At 43.4% G+C, this 16,921-nt stretch overlaps 1 protein-coding gene across 4 annotated transcripts in view; it reads right to left on the minus strand.

Annotated features, from left to right (window-relative positions):
* Window positions 1-1,931: 1,931 nt before the first annotated feature.
* The window catches only part of ero1b (endoplasmic reticulum oxidoreductase 1 beta), a 62,048-nt gene continuing 47,058 nt past the window's right edge, over window positions 1,932-16,921 (minus strand). For 3 of the 4 annotated variants that reach the window (XM_047366922.1, XM_047366920.1, XM_047366923.1), the window contains 5 exons: window positions 15,823-16,069; window positions 15,273-15,342; window positions 14,744-14,830; window positions 3,815-3,948; window positions 1,932-3,620 (listed from right to left, as the gene is read on the minus strand). In XM_047366922.1, coding sequence (XP_047222878.1) covers window positions 3,545-3,620; window positions 3,815-3,948; window positions 14,744-14,830; window positions 15,273-15,342; window positions 15,823-16,069 — 614 coding nt within the window. In that variant the 3' untranslated portion in view covers window positions 1,932-3,544. The remainder of the gene's footprint in view (window positions 3,621-3,814; window positions 3,949-14,743; window positions 14,831-15,272; window positions 15,343-15,822; window positions 16,070-16,921) is intronic. The other variant, XM_047366921.1, reaches the window with a different exon arrangement.

A 16,921-nucleotide genomic window follows, 5' to 3' on the forward strand; every position in this document is an offset into this window, starting at 1 on the left:
TTATTGGTCGGATGAAATATGCTAATGTTGTGAGATAGGAATTTTGGGTTTTCAGGAGCTGTATGCCAAAATCATCCGTATTAAGACAATAAAAGACCTGAAATATTTCAGTTAGTGTGCAATGAATCTAAAATATATGAATGTTAAATTTTCATCATGACATTATGGAAAATAATGAACTTTATCACAATATGCTAATATTTTGAGAAGGACCTGTAAATTGAGCCGCAGTTACCATCAAATTCATCGTGCATTCATTAGTACCATGCACTTTTCGGTAACATTGCTGTTCTTGTATACACTCACTGGCCACGTTATTAGGTGCACCTTGCCTTTTGCCTTCAGAACTGCTTTACTCCTTCGTGGCATAGATTCAACAAGGTACTGGAAACATTCCTGAGATTTTGGTCCATATTGACATGATAACATCACACAGATGCTGCAGATTTGTCAGCTGCACATCCATGATGCGAATCTCCCGTTCCACCACATCCCAAAGGTGCTCTATTGGATTGAGATCTGGTGACTGGAGGCCATTTGAGTCCAGTGAACTCATTGTCATGTTCAAGAAAACCGTTCTGAGATGATTCGAGCTTTATGACATGGCGCGCTATCCTGCTGGAAGTAACCATCAGAAGATGGGTACACTGTGGTCATAAAGGGATGGACATGGTCAGCAACAATAGTCAGGTAGGCTGTGGCGTTGACACGATGCTCAATTGGTACTAAGGGGCCCAAAGTATGCCAAGAAAATATCCCCCACACCATTAGACCACCACCACCGGCCTAAACCTTTGATACAAGGCAGGATGGATCCATGCTTTCATGTTGGCGCCAAATTCTGACCCTACCATCCGAATGTCGCAGCAGAAGTCGAGACACATCAGACCAGGCAATGTTTTTCCAATCTTTTATTGTCCAATTTTGGTGAGTCTGTGCGAATTGTAGTCTCAGTTTCCTGTTCTTAGCTGACAGCAGTGGAACCCGGTGTGGTCTTCTGCTGCTGTAGCCTCAAGGTTAGACGTGTTGTGCATTTAGAAATTCTCTTCTGCATGCCTTGGTTGTAACAAATAGTTATTTGAGTTACTGTTGTCTTTCTATCAGCTTGAACCAGTCTGGCTATTCTCCTCTGACCTCTGGCATCAACAAGGCCTTTGCGCCCACAGAACTGCCACTCACTGGACATTTTCTCTTTTTTGGACCATTCTCTGTAAACCCTAGAGATGGTAGTGCGTGAAAATCCCAGTAGATCAGCAGTTTCTGAAATATTCAGACCAGCCAGTCTGGCACCAACAACCATGCCATGTTCAAAGTAACTTAAATCACCTTTTTTCCCCATTCTGATGCTTGGTTTGAACTGCAGCAGATCGTCTTGACCATGTCTACATGCCTAAATGCATTGAATTGCTGCCATGTGATTGGCTGATTAGAAATTTGTATTAATGGGCAGTTGTACCTAATTAAGGGCTCGGTGAGGGTACGTTTCTGTAGGTGTAGACGCAGTCTTCTAGTATCCTGTATTCTCTTCATCCTTCTTTCTATTCTTGTCTCCTCCTCTCCCTTTTTCGTTTTTGCCTGACCTCTCTCTCTTTCTTGCTTTTTTCTTTTTGTTTCCGTGTCCATTGGAACTGAAACCAAAACAGTTTCTCATAAAGTTTTTTTTATATATAGGAAGCGGAGCATTATAGCATTAGCAGTAATGCTCCACTTGTGAAAGTAAATCTGTTGGTCTTCTTCTTGGCACTCAGACAATTCAAAGTGCTACTCTGCCGGACAGGACACGTTACACATATGAAAAAACAAATTATAATTTAGAGTGGCAACCCGCCAGTTACAGGACGAACCTCTACCACCATCACCACAATTGTCTGGTTAGTTATTTTTCTCCTGGCTTAATAGGCCCTGTAACAATAAAGAGATCTCATAAGCCAGAATGTTAAATGTTTTTTATTACACAATGTCCAGGCACCACATTTTCACAGTTTGCTATTAAAGACCTTGACCTTTATCCTATTGGAAGACAGAAAGGGAGAAATCTGTCCTTTCACTCTCTGCCTTGCGATGATTTACAAAATCAAACAGTTTTTCTTTCCTTTAACTGACTCAACTCTTGACAGATCTAAAAGCAGTTTTCCTGTTATCCCTTGACCCGAACACATTATGTGGTTTGCTTGTTTAAAGTTGCTTTCACATCAGTCAAGCTTTAAAATATTATATTGGAATGCATTGTGTTTTTTTACTAAACAAATTATACCAAATGTAAATATCCATCCTTGTATTTCTCTTTCCCCATTCAACATGGGCAGATTTAGGAATAGTCAACAAAAACTGACTATTACACAAACAGCCTCCCCTCCTCTCAGTCTTACTTAGTGGAAAAAGATCCTAATCTTGACAAGCATCCCGCTTCCCTTACTGTTTGCTCCTGTCATGTCTGTCCTATGTTATCTGTAAAATAACTGCTTTCCTAAGCCAGCTTATCTGAGCTTGTCTTACATTTACCTAAACTCAGTTTACTTTAGCCAATGTACACACCAGTTCTTCTCAAAGTTTAGCTCATTATAAATGAAAATAAATTTGGCATTTTCTAGAAGTCAAATTATTAAAATTGTTCAGAAAGTTTACATCATCATGTGATGGAGTCAGCCAGTCACAAGGGCTGTTACTGCCCACTGTAACAATCTCGCGGTCTGCAGTGTGTGAAGCCAAAGTAGCTATCACAGACTCCAATAGAAGTTTCAAATTGGGGAAAAAACCCCCACATCCTTATTATCTGATCTGTATGATACAATTTGCATTAGCATATATGATTTGTCTGTCGTTAATGGGAATGAACTACTTGAATTCATCAATGAGTGTGTTTGATATTAACTGAATAACTGTATTATTAACCCTACCTCATTCTAATTGTTAAATTCAGCAGCTGTAGCTCAAGGAGAAAGTCAAGTAGCAGGAAGCTATCTGGTCTCGACACGCACCAAACATCAGGGCTGCGACAGAAACGGATACAATGGAAACTAAGCCAGCCTCCAACTACATCCAGTAAAGAACTGTTGTCAAGCTGTATCATATATATGCGCTACTGTACAAGCATAAAACTTTGTTGAAGCCAATTTAATCAGGCCTCAAATTTCAGTAGAAGTCAGACAGTTGCAATTTTTATGATGATTGAGTTTTTCAGTTTCCTTACAGCAGTGACCATAGGCTGATTTATTTGAGGAGAAACACAAACATGCTGTGCAATTAGAAGAATGATGGGGTCTTTGGGGCAATCACTTTAAATGAGGTGTCCATCTTGTTCCCTGTTGCTTCTGTCTGTGCCATCCTCAGAATTCTGCATGAACGGGAGAGTCGTCCTGCCTTGCATTGAAAGCCACAACAAATTTAACTGGTGCAAAGTTTAGAAATTAATCAGAAACATTGGGGGAGAAATTCCTGAAAAGCATGACAGCAGGGTAAGTTTAAAGTCAAGATTTAAGAGGATGAAAACAAGATGCTTGGATGTTGGGAAAACATTGCTGATGGGACTGCCAACACCCTGCGCTCATCTGGGCCGAAGCTCCTTCTTATCCTTCAACATCAGGCGGAAGTTATGCAGCTGATATATACTGGTGGATAACCTGTAACAGCAGAGAAAAATTACACTAGGAGTGCTGGGGTACGCTTTGTTTGCAGTCTCAAGTAATTATTGTCCACTGAACTTAAAGTTGGTCATTCAGGAAATTAACTGCGTAATAACATGGAATTGGTCCTGCTGATACCAGTAACATGACTGCTACCTGTAGAGCAATGCTTACTATAGGAACATACGTACCTACCAAAGGCGTTCATTAAAGCCACAATTTCCTGCCGACTGAGCTGGAAGCCCTTTGAGGGACTGTGTTCTGGCAAGTTCTGGATCTCCTTTTCAGAGAAGAGGATCTTCAGAGCTGTGCCAAGACCCTGGGTCTGCATACAACACAAAACAGCTTAACTTGGTGGACTAGGAAAGCTTTCTACACAGTCATATTTTGATACAGAAATTATGTTGAAGGTCTCTAAGCTTGTCTCACTTGATCCGGAGAAGAACGCAAAAGCTCTGATGTACTGTCAGCCAACACTTTCCTAAAAATTACCACACTGTAAAGTGTAATACATTATAATTTTTGTTATGTTTTAATTGCCAAATTTACCAGTGAAATTGTCATGCTGCTTACTACTGCTTAACCTTCATTCTAGTTTACTAATAGCCTCCACTTAGAAACCACTTTCTTTTACACTGCTATGACCCATTTTGGTCAAAGGGACAGAATGGCTGTGTTGTGGAAAGTGGCACGATGAAATTGCATTCTGAATAGTATGTAGCCAAGTAAAGTTTACACTTTTCTCCATTCCCAGCTATTTCCTTAAATGTCACAACTATTATGGTTTCTGTTTTGTGTAAGGCTATATCTTAGAAAGGATGCAATAACCAACAGTTTAACCTTTTTCATTTATTTACACATCCATCTACTCTTTTCCAAAGTCAGGTAATGGAGGCATCAGGTCCTGGAGGGCAAGCCCAGTATCCTTTTCCTCAGTGATATTACTGGAGCCATAAAAGAAATCCTGATCAATCCCCAAACCACCTCATAATCACTCATTTCGATGTCAAGGAGTAGTAGCTCTACTCTGACCTTCCCCTAAATATTAGACATCTAACCCGAGTTCACACTGACTACGTTCCGTATGCGGCATGCAGCAATTTACACTGAATGCGTTTTTGCGTAAAGGATGTGTTAATGCATCCGACACACTTGAGAACAGAACAAAGCCCAATCGCTCCTTCTGAATTTGAGGTCGGAGGCACCTTTACAACATCCTAAGCTTTACCAGAGTGGCTGAGAAGTACACTACTCACAAAATGTTAGGGATATTCGGCTTTACGTAAAATTCAAGGATGCAGTTCTTCGAGGTTGCATCATCGGGGAAAATCTGCAGGAAACCGAGGTACCTTGAATGCAGTGGCCTGCACTTTCAGACCTGAACCCTATAGAAACCCTAAAGCCTTTGTACCCGAGAACCTCAATGACCTGAAGACCACGCTTCAAGAAGAGTAGGAGGCCATGCCTCAGCAGGCAATAAGTCAACTTGTGAACAGCATGAGATGTTGTTCTCAAGCTGTAGTTGATGCTCAAGGGCACATGACACAATATTAAGACATAACCATTTTTTGTTGTGGTATACCCACCACTCTTTTTGGCTTTTGTTTCCATGAATTGTTTATAATGAGGACAACACTACTGCATGCTTCTACCTAAATGCCTTACTTGTACTTTTATGATATAACTGTAGCGTGAACCTTTTCTGTTTTCTATACATTTCACCTGAAAGGTTTTGTGAGTAGTGTATGATCCCTCAATGGGTGGAACACATTACAGTCCACTTAACTAAAAACTGGGACGACCACACCAGGCTACCACTTAGGTGTTGTCCCAGTACACCATGTGACCATGTCAAATTCAACAGCTCCACAATCATCATCATTAACTTTATTTAAAAAGCAGTGGTGAATGCTGAATATTGGGAAAGAATTACATAAGAAAAAACATCAAATAAAATAACAAAGCTAAACACAAAACAATGTAAATAACTTAAACAAATAACTAAATAACACAAAATAATACCAAACATAGTAAAAACCAAACAATAAAACTGATAAAAATCAATACCTAAAATCAAGTTTCAGTTGGGTTGAAGGCCAATGAGTAATAAGTTTTTAGATGAGTTTTAAAAATGGACATTGAAGGGGCCTGTCGAATGTGCAAAGGTAAAGCATTCCATAACCTAGGGTCCCCAACAGAGAGGACCCCTTCCCCTCTAAGCCTCTGCTTGGAACTGAGAATGACCAGCGGACCTAGATTTTTGAGAAGGAGTTTAGTGGTGGAGAAGCTTGGTTAAATAAGGCGAGATTAGAGTTAGTAAAATCTCAAAAACAAACAGAAGGACTTTAAAGTGGACTCTAAAATACACAGGCAGCCAGTAGAGGGAAGCCAGAACAGGGGTAATTTTATGTGTTCCTGTTAAAAGGTGTGCAGCAGCGTTTTGAACTAGCTGCAGGCATTTAAGTGAGGACTGGCTGAATCCGAATTAGTGAATTACAGTAATCTAACCGCGATGAAATGAAGGTATGGATTACTGTTTCAAACTGTTGCCTTGAAAGAATAGATTTCACCTTTGCTACTTTTCTTAAATGGTAAAAACTAGACTTCAGTTCAATTGAGTTTTATGTATATAGTGCCAATTCACAACGCATGTCCTCTCAAGGCACTTTGACTTAACTGTGCAGGGTTGCGCTACATGTAAAATCGTGGCGCAACCCCACGGCAAAAAAACAAAACAACAAACAAACAAAAAAATAAAAAATAACATATACATGCATACATATACAGGTCCTTCTCAAAATATTAGCATATTGTGATAAAGTTCATTATTTTCCATAATGTCATGATGAAAATTTAACATTCATATATTTTAGATTCATTGCACACTAACTGAAATATTTCAGGTCTTTTATTGTCTTAATATGGATGATTTTGGCATACAGCTCATGAAAACCCAAAATTCCTATCTCACAAAATTAGCATATTTCATCCGACCAATAAAAGAAAAGTGTTTTTAATACAAAAAACGTCAACCTTCAAATAATCATGTACAGTTATGCACTCAATACTTGGTCGGGAATCCTTTTGCAGAAATGACTGCTTCAATGCGGCGTGGCATGGAGGCAATCAGCCTGTGGCACTGCTGAGGTCTTATGGAGGCCCAGGATGCTTCGATAGCTGCCTTTAGCTCATCCAGAGTGTTGGGTCTTGAGTCTCTCAACGTTCTCTTCACAATATCCCACAGATTCTCTATGGGGTTCAGGTCAGGAGAGTTGGCAGGCCAATTGAGCACAGTGATACCATGGTCAGTAAACCATTTACCAGTGGTTTTGGCACTGTGAGCAGGTGCCAGGTCGTGCTGAAAAATGAAATCTTCATTTCCATAAAGCTTTTCAGCAGATGGAAGCATGAAGTGCTCCAAAATCTCCTGATAGCTAGCTGCATTGACCCTGCCCTTGATAAAACACAGTGGACCAACACCAGCAGCTGACACGGCACCCCAGACCATCACTGACTGTGGGTACTTGACACTGGACTTCTGGCATTTTGGCATTTCCTTCTCCCCAGTCTTCCTCCAGACTCTGGCACCTTAATTCCCAAATGACATGCAGAATTTGCTTTCATCCGAAAAAAGTACTTTGGACCACTGAGCAACAGTCCAGTGCTGCTTCTCTGTAGCCCAGGTCAGGCGCTTCTGCCGCTGTTTCTGGTTCAAAAGTGGCTTGACCTGGGGAATGCGGCACCTGTAGCCCATTTCCTGCACACGCCTGTGCACGGTGGCTCTGGATGTTTCTACTCCAGACTCAGTCCACTGCTTCCGCAGGTCCCCTAAGGTCTGGAATCGGCCCTTCTCCACAATCTTCCTCAGGGTCCGGTCACCTCTTCTCGTTGTGCAGCGTTTTCTGCCACACTTTTTCCTTCCCACAGACTTCCCACTGAGGTGCCTTGATACAGCACTCTGGGAACAGCCTATTCGTTCAGAAATTTCTTTCTGTGTCTTACCCTCTTGCTTGAGGGTGTCAATAGTGGCCTTCTGGACAGCAGTCAGGTCGGCAGTCTTACTGGGGTTTTGAGTGATGAACCAGGCTGGGAGTTTTAAAGGCCTCAGGAATCTTTTGCAGGTGTTTAGAGTTAACTCGTTGATTCAGATGATTAGGTTCATAGCTCGTTTAGAGACCCTTTTAATGATATGCTAATTTTGTGAGATAGGAATTTTGGGTTTTCATGAGCTGTATGCCAAAATCATCCGTATTAAGACAATAAAAGACCTGAAATATTTCAGTTAGTGTGCAATGAATCTAAAATATGTGAATGTTAAATTTTCATCATGACATTATGGAAAATAATTAACTTTATCACAATATGCTAATATTTTGAGAAGGACCTGTAAATATTGTGGGAAACCTAGTTATAAGTCAGCTTGCTGATGACACCACCTTATTCCTCAAAAACCAGGAACAAATACCAAAAGCTTTAAATGCTATTTCCCTGTTCTCAAAGGCTTCCGGGCTTCATCTAAATTTAGACAAATGTGAACTTATGGCTCTACGTGATCAGCCTCTAACATCTATTCATGGAATACCTCTAAAAATTGAGGTCAAATATCTAAGGATCACTGTTTCCTAAGATGTAATTTTTAGATCCACTGCAAACTTAGACAATATTTTATTAAAAATAAAACTATTTTAAATACATGGTTACAAAGACATCTTTCAATATTTGGAAGAATATCACTCTAAAAAATGGAAAGTCTTTCATGACTCATCTATCAGACTTATTCCCATCACATTACCACTCATGGAGGGCCTTGGGGTGCGGGTGCGCCATTGGAGTGCCGCAAGGGTTTTCCATCTCTGCGGTCCCCCAATTTTATTGTACAACTTAGATACTCTCACTTATAAGATTTTCATGACATTCACATGTAGGGCCTTGGGGGTGGGCGCACCCAATGGCATTCCTCTTCCCCACCATTTTGTCTTTTTAAATGCACACTACAACAACACGCATCAACACCACATTTGAGCTGGCGGAGGCAGGCTTGGGGTCTTTTCACACCCCCGTTTGCTATTTCCTATCTGTGGTCGGAGGCCGGCAGAGGGAGTGGGCCCTCTAGTCGGGTCTGGGGTTGGGGGTCGGGTCTTGGGGATTTTCTGGTGCTGGCGTTTCGGCTCTCTCGGGATCGCTTGGGTTCCCTTGAATCTCGGCCCCTGGCTTTGGGGGTGGAGTTGGCGGGGTCACCCGGGTCCTGGCGGTGCCGGCGCTGTCTGCCTGTCTCTGCCCCAGGAGGGAAGGGGACCACCTCCTGGGTCCGGATGCTGGTTGCCCCTAGGGGGTACCGGCGCCTGGACCTGGGAGTATAGAGTAATGCATGGGGAGTGTGAGTGAGTGTATGACGTCCATTGTTGTTTGTATGCATGAGGGTATGCAGCTGCAGGTGTGTAAGCAAGCAGGGTGTAATCTTTTATTCTCTTCATCCTTCTTTCTTTCCTCCACCCTTTCCTCCCCTTCTTCCCTTTTGCCCCATCTCTCTTTTTTCTTTTTTTCAGTGTTTCTTTTTTCCTTTTCATTTCAGTCTCCGTGTCCGTAACAATTGAAATATTCCCAAAGAAGTTTATATAAGTTTCTTTTATAAATATCAAGCAGAGCTTTAAAGCATTAGCTGTGATCCTCCGGACAGGACACAATAAAAAAAAAAAAAAAAAACAATACTCGGGTAGGCTGTGCCGTTGACACGATGCTCAATTGGTACTAAGGCACCTAATAAAGTGGGCGGTGAGTGTATATATATATATATATATATATACACTGATCAAAAAAAATAACACTCAAATAACACATCCTAGATCTCGTACTCGTACTCATAATAGCTAATTAAACGCCATTAAGACTTATTTATCCAGAAAGGTTTGGTTCTTATTCAAAATAATATTTCCTTAAATATTATTTCAACATTTCCTTAGTAATGTTTCCTTAAATATCATCCAGAAGGTTGGCTTTATTCAGCAAATCGCTCGTCGCCTTCCGCTTTATCCGGGACCGGGTCTCGGGGGCAGAAGACTCAGCAGAGACGCCCAGACGTCCCTTTCCCCAGACACCTCCCCCAGCTCCTCCGGGTGGAGCGTAAGGCGTTCCCAGGCCAGCCGAGAGACATAGTCCCTCCAGCGTGTCCTGGGCCATCCCCTGGGCCTCCTCCCGGTGGGACGTGCCTGGAACACCTCCCGAGGAGGTCCAGGAGGCATCCGGTAAAGATGCCCGAGCCACCTCAACTGGCTCCTCTCGATGTGGAGGAGCAGCGGCTATACTCCGAGCCCCTCCCGGATGGCCGAACTCCTCACCCTATCTCTAAGGGAGTGCCCGGCCACCCTACGGACGAAGCTCATTTCAGCCGCTTGTATCCGGGATCTTGTTCTTTCGGTCATGACCCAAAGTTCATGAGGGTAGGAACGTAGACCAACCGGTAAATTGAGAGCTTTGCTTTTCGGCTCAGCTCTCTCTTCACCACAACGGACCAGCACAGTGCCCCCATTACTGCGGCAGCTGCATCAATCCGTCTGTCGATGTCCCGCTCCATTCTTCCATCACCCGTGAACAAGACCCCGAGATACTTAAACTCTTCCACTTGAGGCAGGAACTCCCCTCCAACCTGAAGAGGACAAGCCATCCTTTTCCGGTCGAGTACCATGGCCTCGGACTCGGACGAGCTGATCTTCATTCCAGCCGCTTCACACTCGCTGCGAACCGCCACAGCGCATGCTGTAGGTCTTGGCTAGAGGGGGCCAGCAGGACCACGTCAGCTGCAAAAAGAAGAGACGAAATCCACTGGTCCCCAAACCAGACCCCTCCGGCCCTTGGCTGCATCTAGAAATCCTGTCCATAAAAGTTATGAACAGGACCGGTGACAAAGGGCAGCCCTGCCGGAGTCCAACATGCACTGGGAACAGGTCCGACTTAGTGCCGGCAATGTGGGCCAAACTCCTGCTCTGCTCGTACAGGGACCGGATGGCCCCTAATAAAGGGCCCCCGATTCCATACTCCTGGAGCACCACCCACAGGGCATCACGAGGGACACAGTTGAATGCCTTCTCCAGGTCCACAAAACACATGTGAACCGGTTGGGCAAACTCCCATGAATCCTCGAGCACCCTGTAGAGGGTATAGAGCTGGTCCAGTGTTCTTATGAAGTGGGACCACCACCCCAGTCTGCCAGTCCAGAGGCACTGTCCCCGACCGCCACGCAATGTTGAAGAGGCGTGTCAACCATGACAGCCCAACAACATACAGAGATTTGAGGTACTCAGGGCGGATCTCATCCACCCCCAAGCCTTGCCACCGCGGAGCCTTTTAACCACCTCGGTAACTTCAGCCTGGGTGATGAAAGAGTCCAACCCCGAGTCCCCGGCCTCTGTTTCCACCAGGGAATGCGTGATGGCAGGATTGAGGAGATCCTTGAAGTACTCATTCCACCGCCCGATAATGTCCTCAGTCGAGGTCAGCAGCCTCCCACCCCCACTATAAACAGTGTTGGCGAAGCAATGCTTCCCCCTCCTGAGGCGCCGGACGGTTTGCCAGAATCGCTTCGAGGCCAACCGGTAGTCCTTCTCCATGGCCTCACCGAACTCCTCCCAGGCCCGGGTTTTTGCCTCTGCCACAGCCCGGGCCGCAGCACGCTTGGCCTCACGGTACCCGTCAGCACCCTCAGGAGTCCCACAAGCCAACCACAGCCGATAGGACTCCTTCTTCAGCTTGACAGCATCCCTTACTGCCGGTGTCCACCACCGGGTTCTGGGATTGCCGCCGCGACAGGCACCGCAGACCTTACGGCCGCAGCTACAGGCAGCAGCATCGACAATAGATGCAGAGAACATGGTCCACTCGGACTCTATGTCTCCAACATCCCCCGGGATCTGGTCAAAGCTCTCCCGGAGGTGGGTGTTGAATACATCCCTGGCCGAGGGCTCAGTGGACAGCTCAGCCCCTCTCTTCACCCGAGTGTCCAAAACATGCGGCCGAAGGTCTGATGATACGACAACAAAGTCGATCATCAACCTCCTGCCTAGGGTGTGCTGGTGCCAAGTGCACTGATGGACACCCTTATGTTTGGACATTATGTTCATTATGGACAATCCGTGACTAGCACAAGTCCAATAACAAAACACCACTCGGATTCAGATCGGGGAGGCCATTCCTCCCGATCACGCCTCTCCAGGTGTCACTGTCGTTTCCCACGTGGGCGTTGGGGGTCAACAGGCAAACCCACCGCCTCTCCCCATGGACCACTCCAGAGTAGAAGAGAGTCCAACCCCTCTCAAGGAGATGGGTTCCAGAGCCCACGCTGTGCATGGAGGCAAGCCCGACTATTTCTAGTCGATATCTCTCGACCTCCCGCACAAGCTCAGGCTCCTTTCCCCCCCAGCGAGGTGACGTTCCACGTCCCTAGTGCCAGCCTAAGCATCCGGGGATCGGGCCACTGAGGTCTCCACCTTCGTCCACCACCCAATCCTCTTTGCACCGGTCACTCACGGTTCCCCCTGCAGGTCTCCAGACTCTGTCACGTCTGTCACATGTGCTCAGTGTGAACCTGCTTTCATCTGTGAAGAGCACAAGACGCCAGTGGCAAATTTGCCAATCCTGGTGTTCTCTGGCAAATGCCAAGCGTCCTGCACGGTGTTGGGCTGTGAGCACAACCCCCATTTGTGGACGTCGGGCCCTCATACCATCCTCATGGAGATGGTTTCTAACCATTTGTGCAGACACATGCACATTTGTGGCCTGCTGGAGGTCATTTTGCAGGGCTCTGGCAGAGCTCCTCCTGTTCCTCCTTGCACAAAGGCGAAGGTAGCGGTCCTGCTGCTGGGTTGTTGCCCTCCTACGGCCTCCTCCACGTCTCATGGTGTACTGGCCTGTCTCCTGGTAGCGCCTCTAGGCTCTGGACACTACGCTGACAGACACAGCAAACCTTCTTGCCACAGCTCGCATTGATGTGCCATCCTGGATGAGCTGCACTACCTGAGCCACTTGTGTGGGTTGTAGAGTCCGTCTCATGCTACCACGAGTGTGAAAGCACCACCAACATTCAAAAGTGACCAAATCATCAGCCAGAAAGCATAGGTACTGAGAAGTGGTCTGTGGTCCCCACCTGCAGAACCACTCCTTTATTGAGTGTGTCTTGCTAATCACCAAAGATTTCTCCCTGTTGTCTATTCCATTTGCACAACAGCAGGTGAAATTGATTGTCAATCAGTGTTGCTTCCTAAGTGGACAGTTTGATTTCACAGACGTTTGATTTAACTGGAGTTATATTGTGTTGTTTAAGTGTTCCCTTTATTTTTTTGAGCAGTGTGTATGTATATATATAAATATATATATATATACACACATGGAACAATAGTTTGACAGTATTAAATAAGCAATTTGATTCACATTTAATACTTACTTTCCATTCGCCATCCATGTTGACTCGGACAAGGAAATAGATGGCGCTGTCGCGGAAGAGATCTAAAACTGCAGGTCAGAAACTGCGGTCTTCAAGCCTGCAGACACATGCTTCTCACAAAATCAGCCACAAACACAAGGATTGTGCGATGGTATGAGGGAGCGGCATGTTGCGTGCAGGCTTCGCCTCCTAACGTACAAGATGCATAATGGTGCAGTCTGGGGCAGGAGAAGAAGAGTTGCCACTGACGTCACTCTCCTGCGCTGTTTGGAATTGCGAAGTCAAATTGATTTATGGAACACTTTTTGAGGGCGCGGGTATGAAAACGTAAAAGCATTTCCCTTTTAGTTATTTCTTTAGTTGTGTCACACAATGAGCAGTCTTGAAGAAAATTAAAATGCAGTTTGGATTATCTATTAGCAATTTCATTTATGAGTCAAACAATGCAGCTATGACTTTAAAAAGGAAAAAGCATTTCTGTTAATACATTTTAATTTTCAAATTTGACATTTCAAAATAAATTAATAACTTTTTGCTGAGACACCTTTTGAAAGTGAAATGTTAAACGTTATTTTATTTATCATTTTAATTAATTTACAAATTGAGCAGTCTTGGAGAACAAAACATGCAGTCTGAATAATTTATTTTTAATTTTATTTATGACTTAAAAAATGCAGCTTCATTTTGAAAATGAAAAAGCATTTTATTAATACATTTTAATTTGAATATTGGGACACATTTGCTTCCATACCACATTCTCCGTGACTACTCCGAACGTCACCGTCGACGGACCCGCTCTTCGACGTTCTCCGTCAAATTGCGGAACAACTCCTATTTGCTGTTCCATTCCAGTGTTACACCATATTCTGTGATCACCATATGTTGTGGCCATAGAAGGCACTGTTGTGTTTTTACACCTTATCTTGGATACAAACAAGAGTATTCTACGCCAATTGCGTAAGCTTGGGCGAAGACGTTGGGGCAAACAAACGCAACGAAAAGTCCGAGCAAGCCCTGTCGTTTTTTGAAAAGGTGACTTGCATAGAAAATTCTAAACTGAACTTTCACGCGATAAGAGAGTGGCCCTTTTTGGACTATCAAGTTGAAAAATCACTGTCCATCTGTGTACTTAGAATACATTGCCAGGGGGTCTAAAATAACAGGAGGGGTCAGGAAGGATACTTCTTGTACTCCGTCTCCTCCACAGATATAATAATGACCAGATTTAGGAGATCCTATAACTACTTAATACTACTTCTTCCACCAACTAAGAATTTCCTCTGAAAATTCCCTGTTCAGGTCCAGGTTCAGACCTAGCGGGTCTGATGCTATGATCACAAAATTGACCATCAATCTTTGACCCAAGATAGTCCTGTACTAAGTACACTAATGGACCACCCTGCACTACAGAATGGTGTTATGGACATCTCATGTCTACCACAGAATAACAATGAAAATCAACAGTTTTCATTCTTTTAGGTATTTATTAAAACACTCAACAATCAACATCAACTGAACTTAAACCACAAGGGGAACATTCATCTGTTAAGCCAACCTTTAAAATTGTAATTATGTTTACCAAGTTTCAGTATTCATTACTTTCATTTGTAACTTCACTGGTTAGAATGACTACTCTATGGAGTCAGAAGGCTCACAGATAAGCGAAGCAGAGTAATAAGAGACTGACCTGCAGCTTTCCCCAGAGTCGACACTTACTGCAGCCCACGCAGTCCATAATCCGGGAGATGTTTTTAAAATGGAGCCGGAATTCTTCCTGAATGACAGAAAAGGAGACACAGATGTTCAGAGTTATTTTTTAGCAAATTGGATTTATTGGTAAATGAACTAAGCACTTTTATAGTCATGCTGATAACTCAAAGTGCATTTACACTATTATTCATCTAGTTGCCCTCGCAATGCTCACACAGTCATACACAGAAATGAAACTTTATAAGTAAGTTGGGGTTAAGATACTTGGCCAAGGACAAAATTTAATATGGTGGGGGAAGCTGAAATCAAACTCACAACCGTCTGATTGCTAGAACGCTTCTCTTTGCAATGAGGGGCACCCGGCTAATAGCTACACCTTATACCAATGACACAAATGGACTGAAACCAGTTATAAAAGGTTAAAAAGGAGTAAACTTTGCCAGTCAAGTGACATAAAGACAGGAATAACATCATACACACTTTGTTATTGTAGCTCCAAGTCTCACCTTTAATGTCTTGGCCTCCATTTTGTGTCCAGCAAACATGGACTTTTCATCGAAATGCATTGGGAAACCTCTGGAAGACAAAACAACCACTGCACTACAAATACTGCAAAAAATGGATTTCAGGATATCTGTAGCTCCTTAAGGTCACACAGGTTGTAAACATTTGCTGTCTTGTGCCAGTAATTTCCAGGATGTCTACATGAAAATCCACATTTAATGCCAGTTGACATTTATGGTTCAATTTTCAGTGACACAATACTATAATAGCTACCTTGTCATGTTAACTGGACATACTGTACGACCATAAACAATTTGGTCTTGAAATAAAAGCAAACGTTTGAAAAAAAACTTTGATAAGCTAAAATGTTTTTCATCAGATGTTTCCAGATGTTTACTGTTACTCTTAACCTATACATCATGTAGATTTTTTGGTTTCCTTTAAAACAGGACTAAGATGATCTTTGCATTTTCTCCCGTGCTGTATTTTTCTGGAACAAGAACCTTAATTTTCCATGGTTTTCCATCTAGAAAGCATGTTACAATTTCTTACTTGATTTCATTAAAAATCTGCAGCAGCAGCTCCTTGGTTACTCCATCCTCCTGAGTGTTTCCAGTGTACAGGTTGACGATGGCTCGTTCAAAGTAAGGCGCCACCTTGTAGAGAGCACGCAACTCTATGAGGTACAGGAAATAGAGATTCTTCAGCCTTCGGATGCCCTCACCCTTCGTTTCTGCTGTGTCGAAGCGGCGACGAAACTCCAGGATATTCGGACCCCACATTGTGCGGCCCCAGCCCCCTGTAATGACAAACAAGAACACCTCCATTTGTTCCAGTGGTTTCTGCATTGATATAATGCTTAATCATGATAATCTTAATTGATGGCATTGTTCAAAATGTATTATTTCTCACCAGCTTCATAAGAACCATTTTTTGCGAGGGATTTTTTCCTAAATCCCTCGCATGAGGAGGATTTAATATTTACAAAGCAATTTGCTAAATTAGTTTTTCACAAATACTTTTGGTTTTACAGCAGTTTAAACACACAAGATGATGCTTAAGGGTCCTTCAGGCATATCTGAGTCTACAGGTAAAATGCAAGAGGACACACATTTGCTTTTTCCCCACCCCCTCTTTTTTGGTACCATTGGAAACTAGAGAATCCGACTTTTGCAGCGACGTATTGCACGTCTTGAGAAGTAGTTTTCAGGTCACATAATTCCTGTGCATATCCAAGGTTATAAAAGTGGTAGTAACTTTCGCTTTATGAACAGGTCGTTTTACGCACTGCTACGCACACAACTTGCTTGTTTCAGTGTTAAACTTCAAACATTATAATGTCGCAGAAGAGTAAAACGAACCCCTCGGAAGCCTTGGGAAAAACTTTGCAGGGCTTTACTGTTGTGTGGAGCGTCAGTATTTTTATTTGTTATTAATTCAATCGGTTATATTACCCCACCCTCCCCCTTCAACCAGTTCCAGTGGAATATATACTGTTGTATAGCTGTTATATCATTACCACTTTACTGTTATATATCACATCATTGCTTTTGTATTTTATATTTTATTATTTTTGTGTACAGTAGGAAACAATTTGTGTATTTTTACAGGAGCGTCTGGCACTAAAAGGACCCAGGCTCCCACTACTTCA

The sequence above is a fragment of the Girardinichthys multiradiatus genome, chromosome 5, assembly GCF_021462225.1.
Source record: "Girardinichthys multiradiatus isolate DD_20200921_A chromosome 5, DD_fGirMul_XY1, whole genome shotgun sequence".
NCBI lineage: Eukaryota > Metazoa > Chordata > Actinopteri > Cyprinodontiformes > Goodeidae > Girardinichthys > Girardinichthys multiradiatus.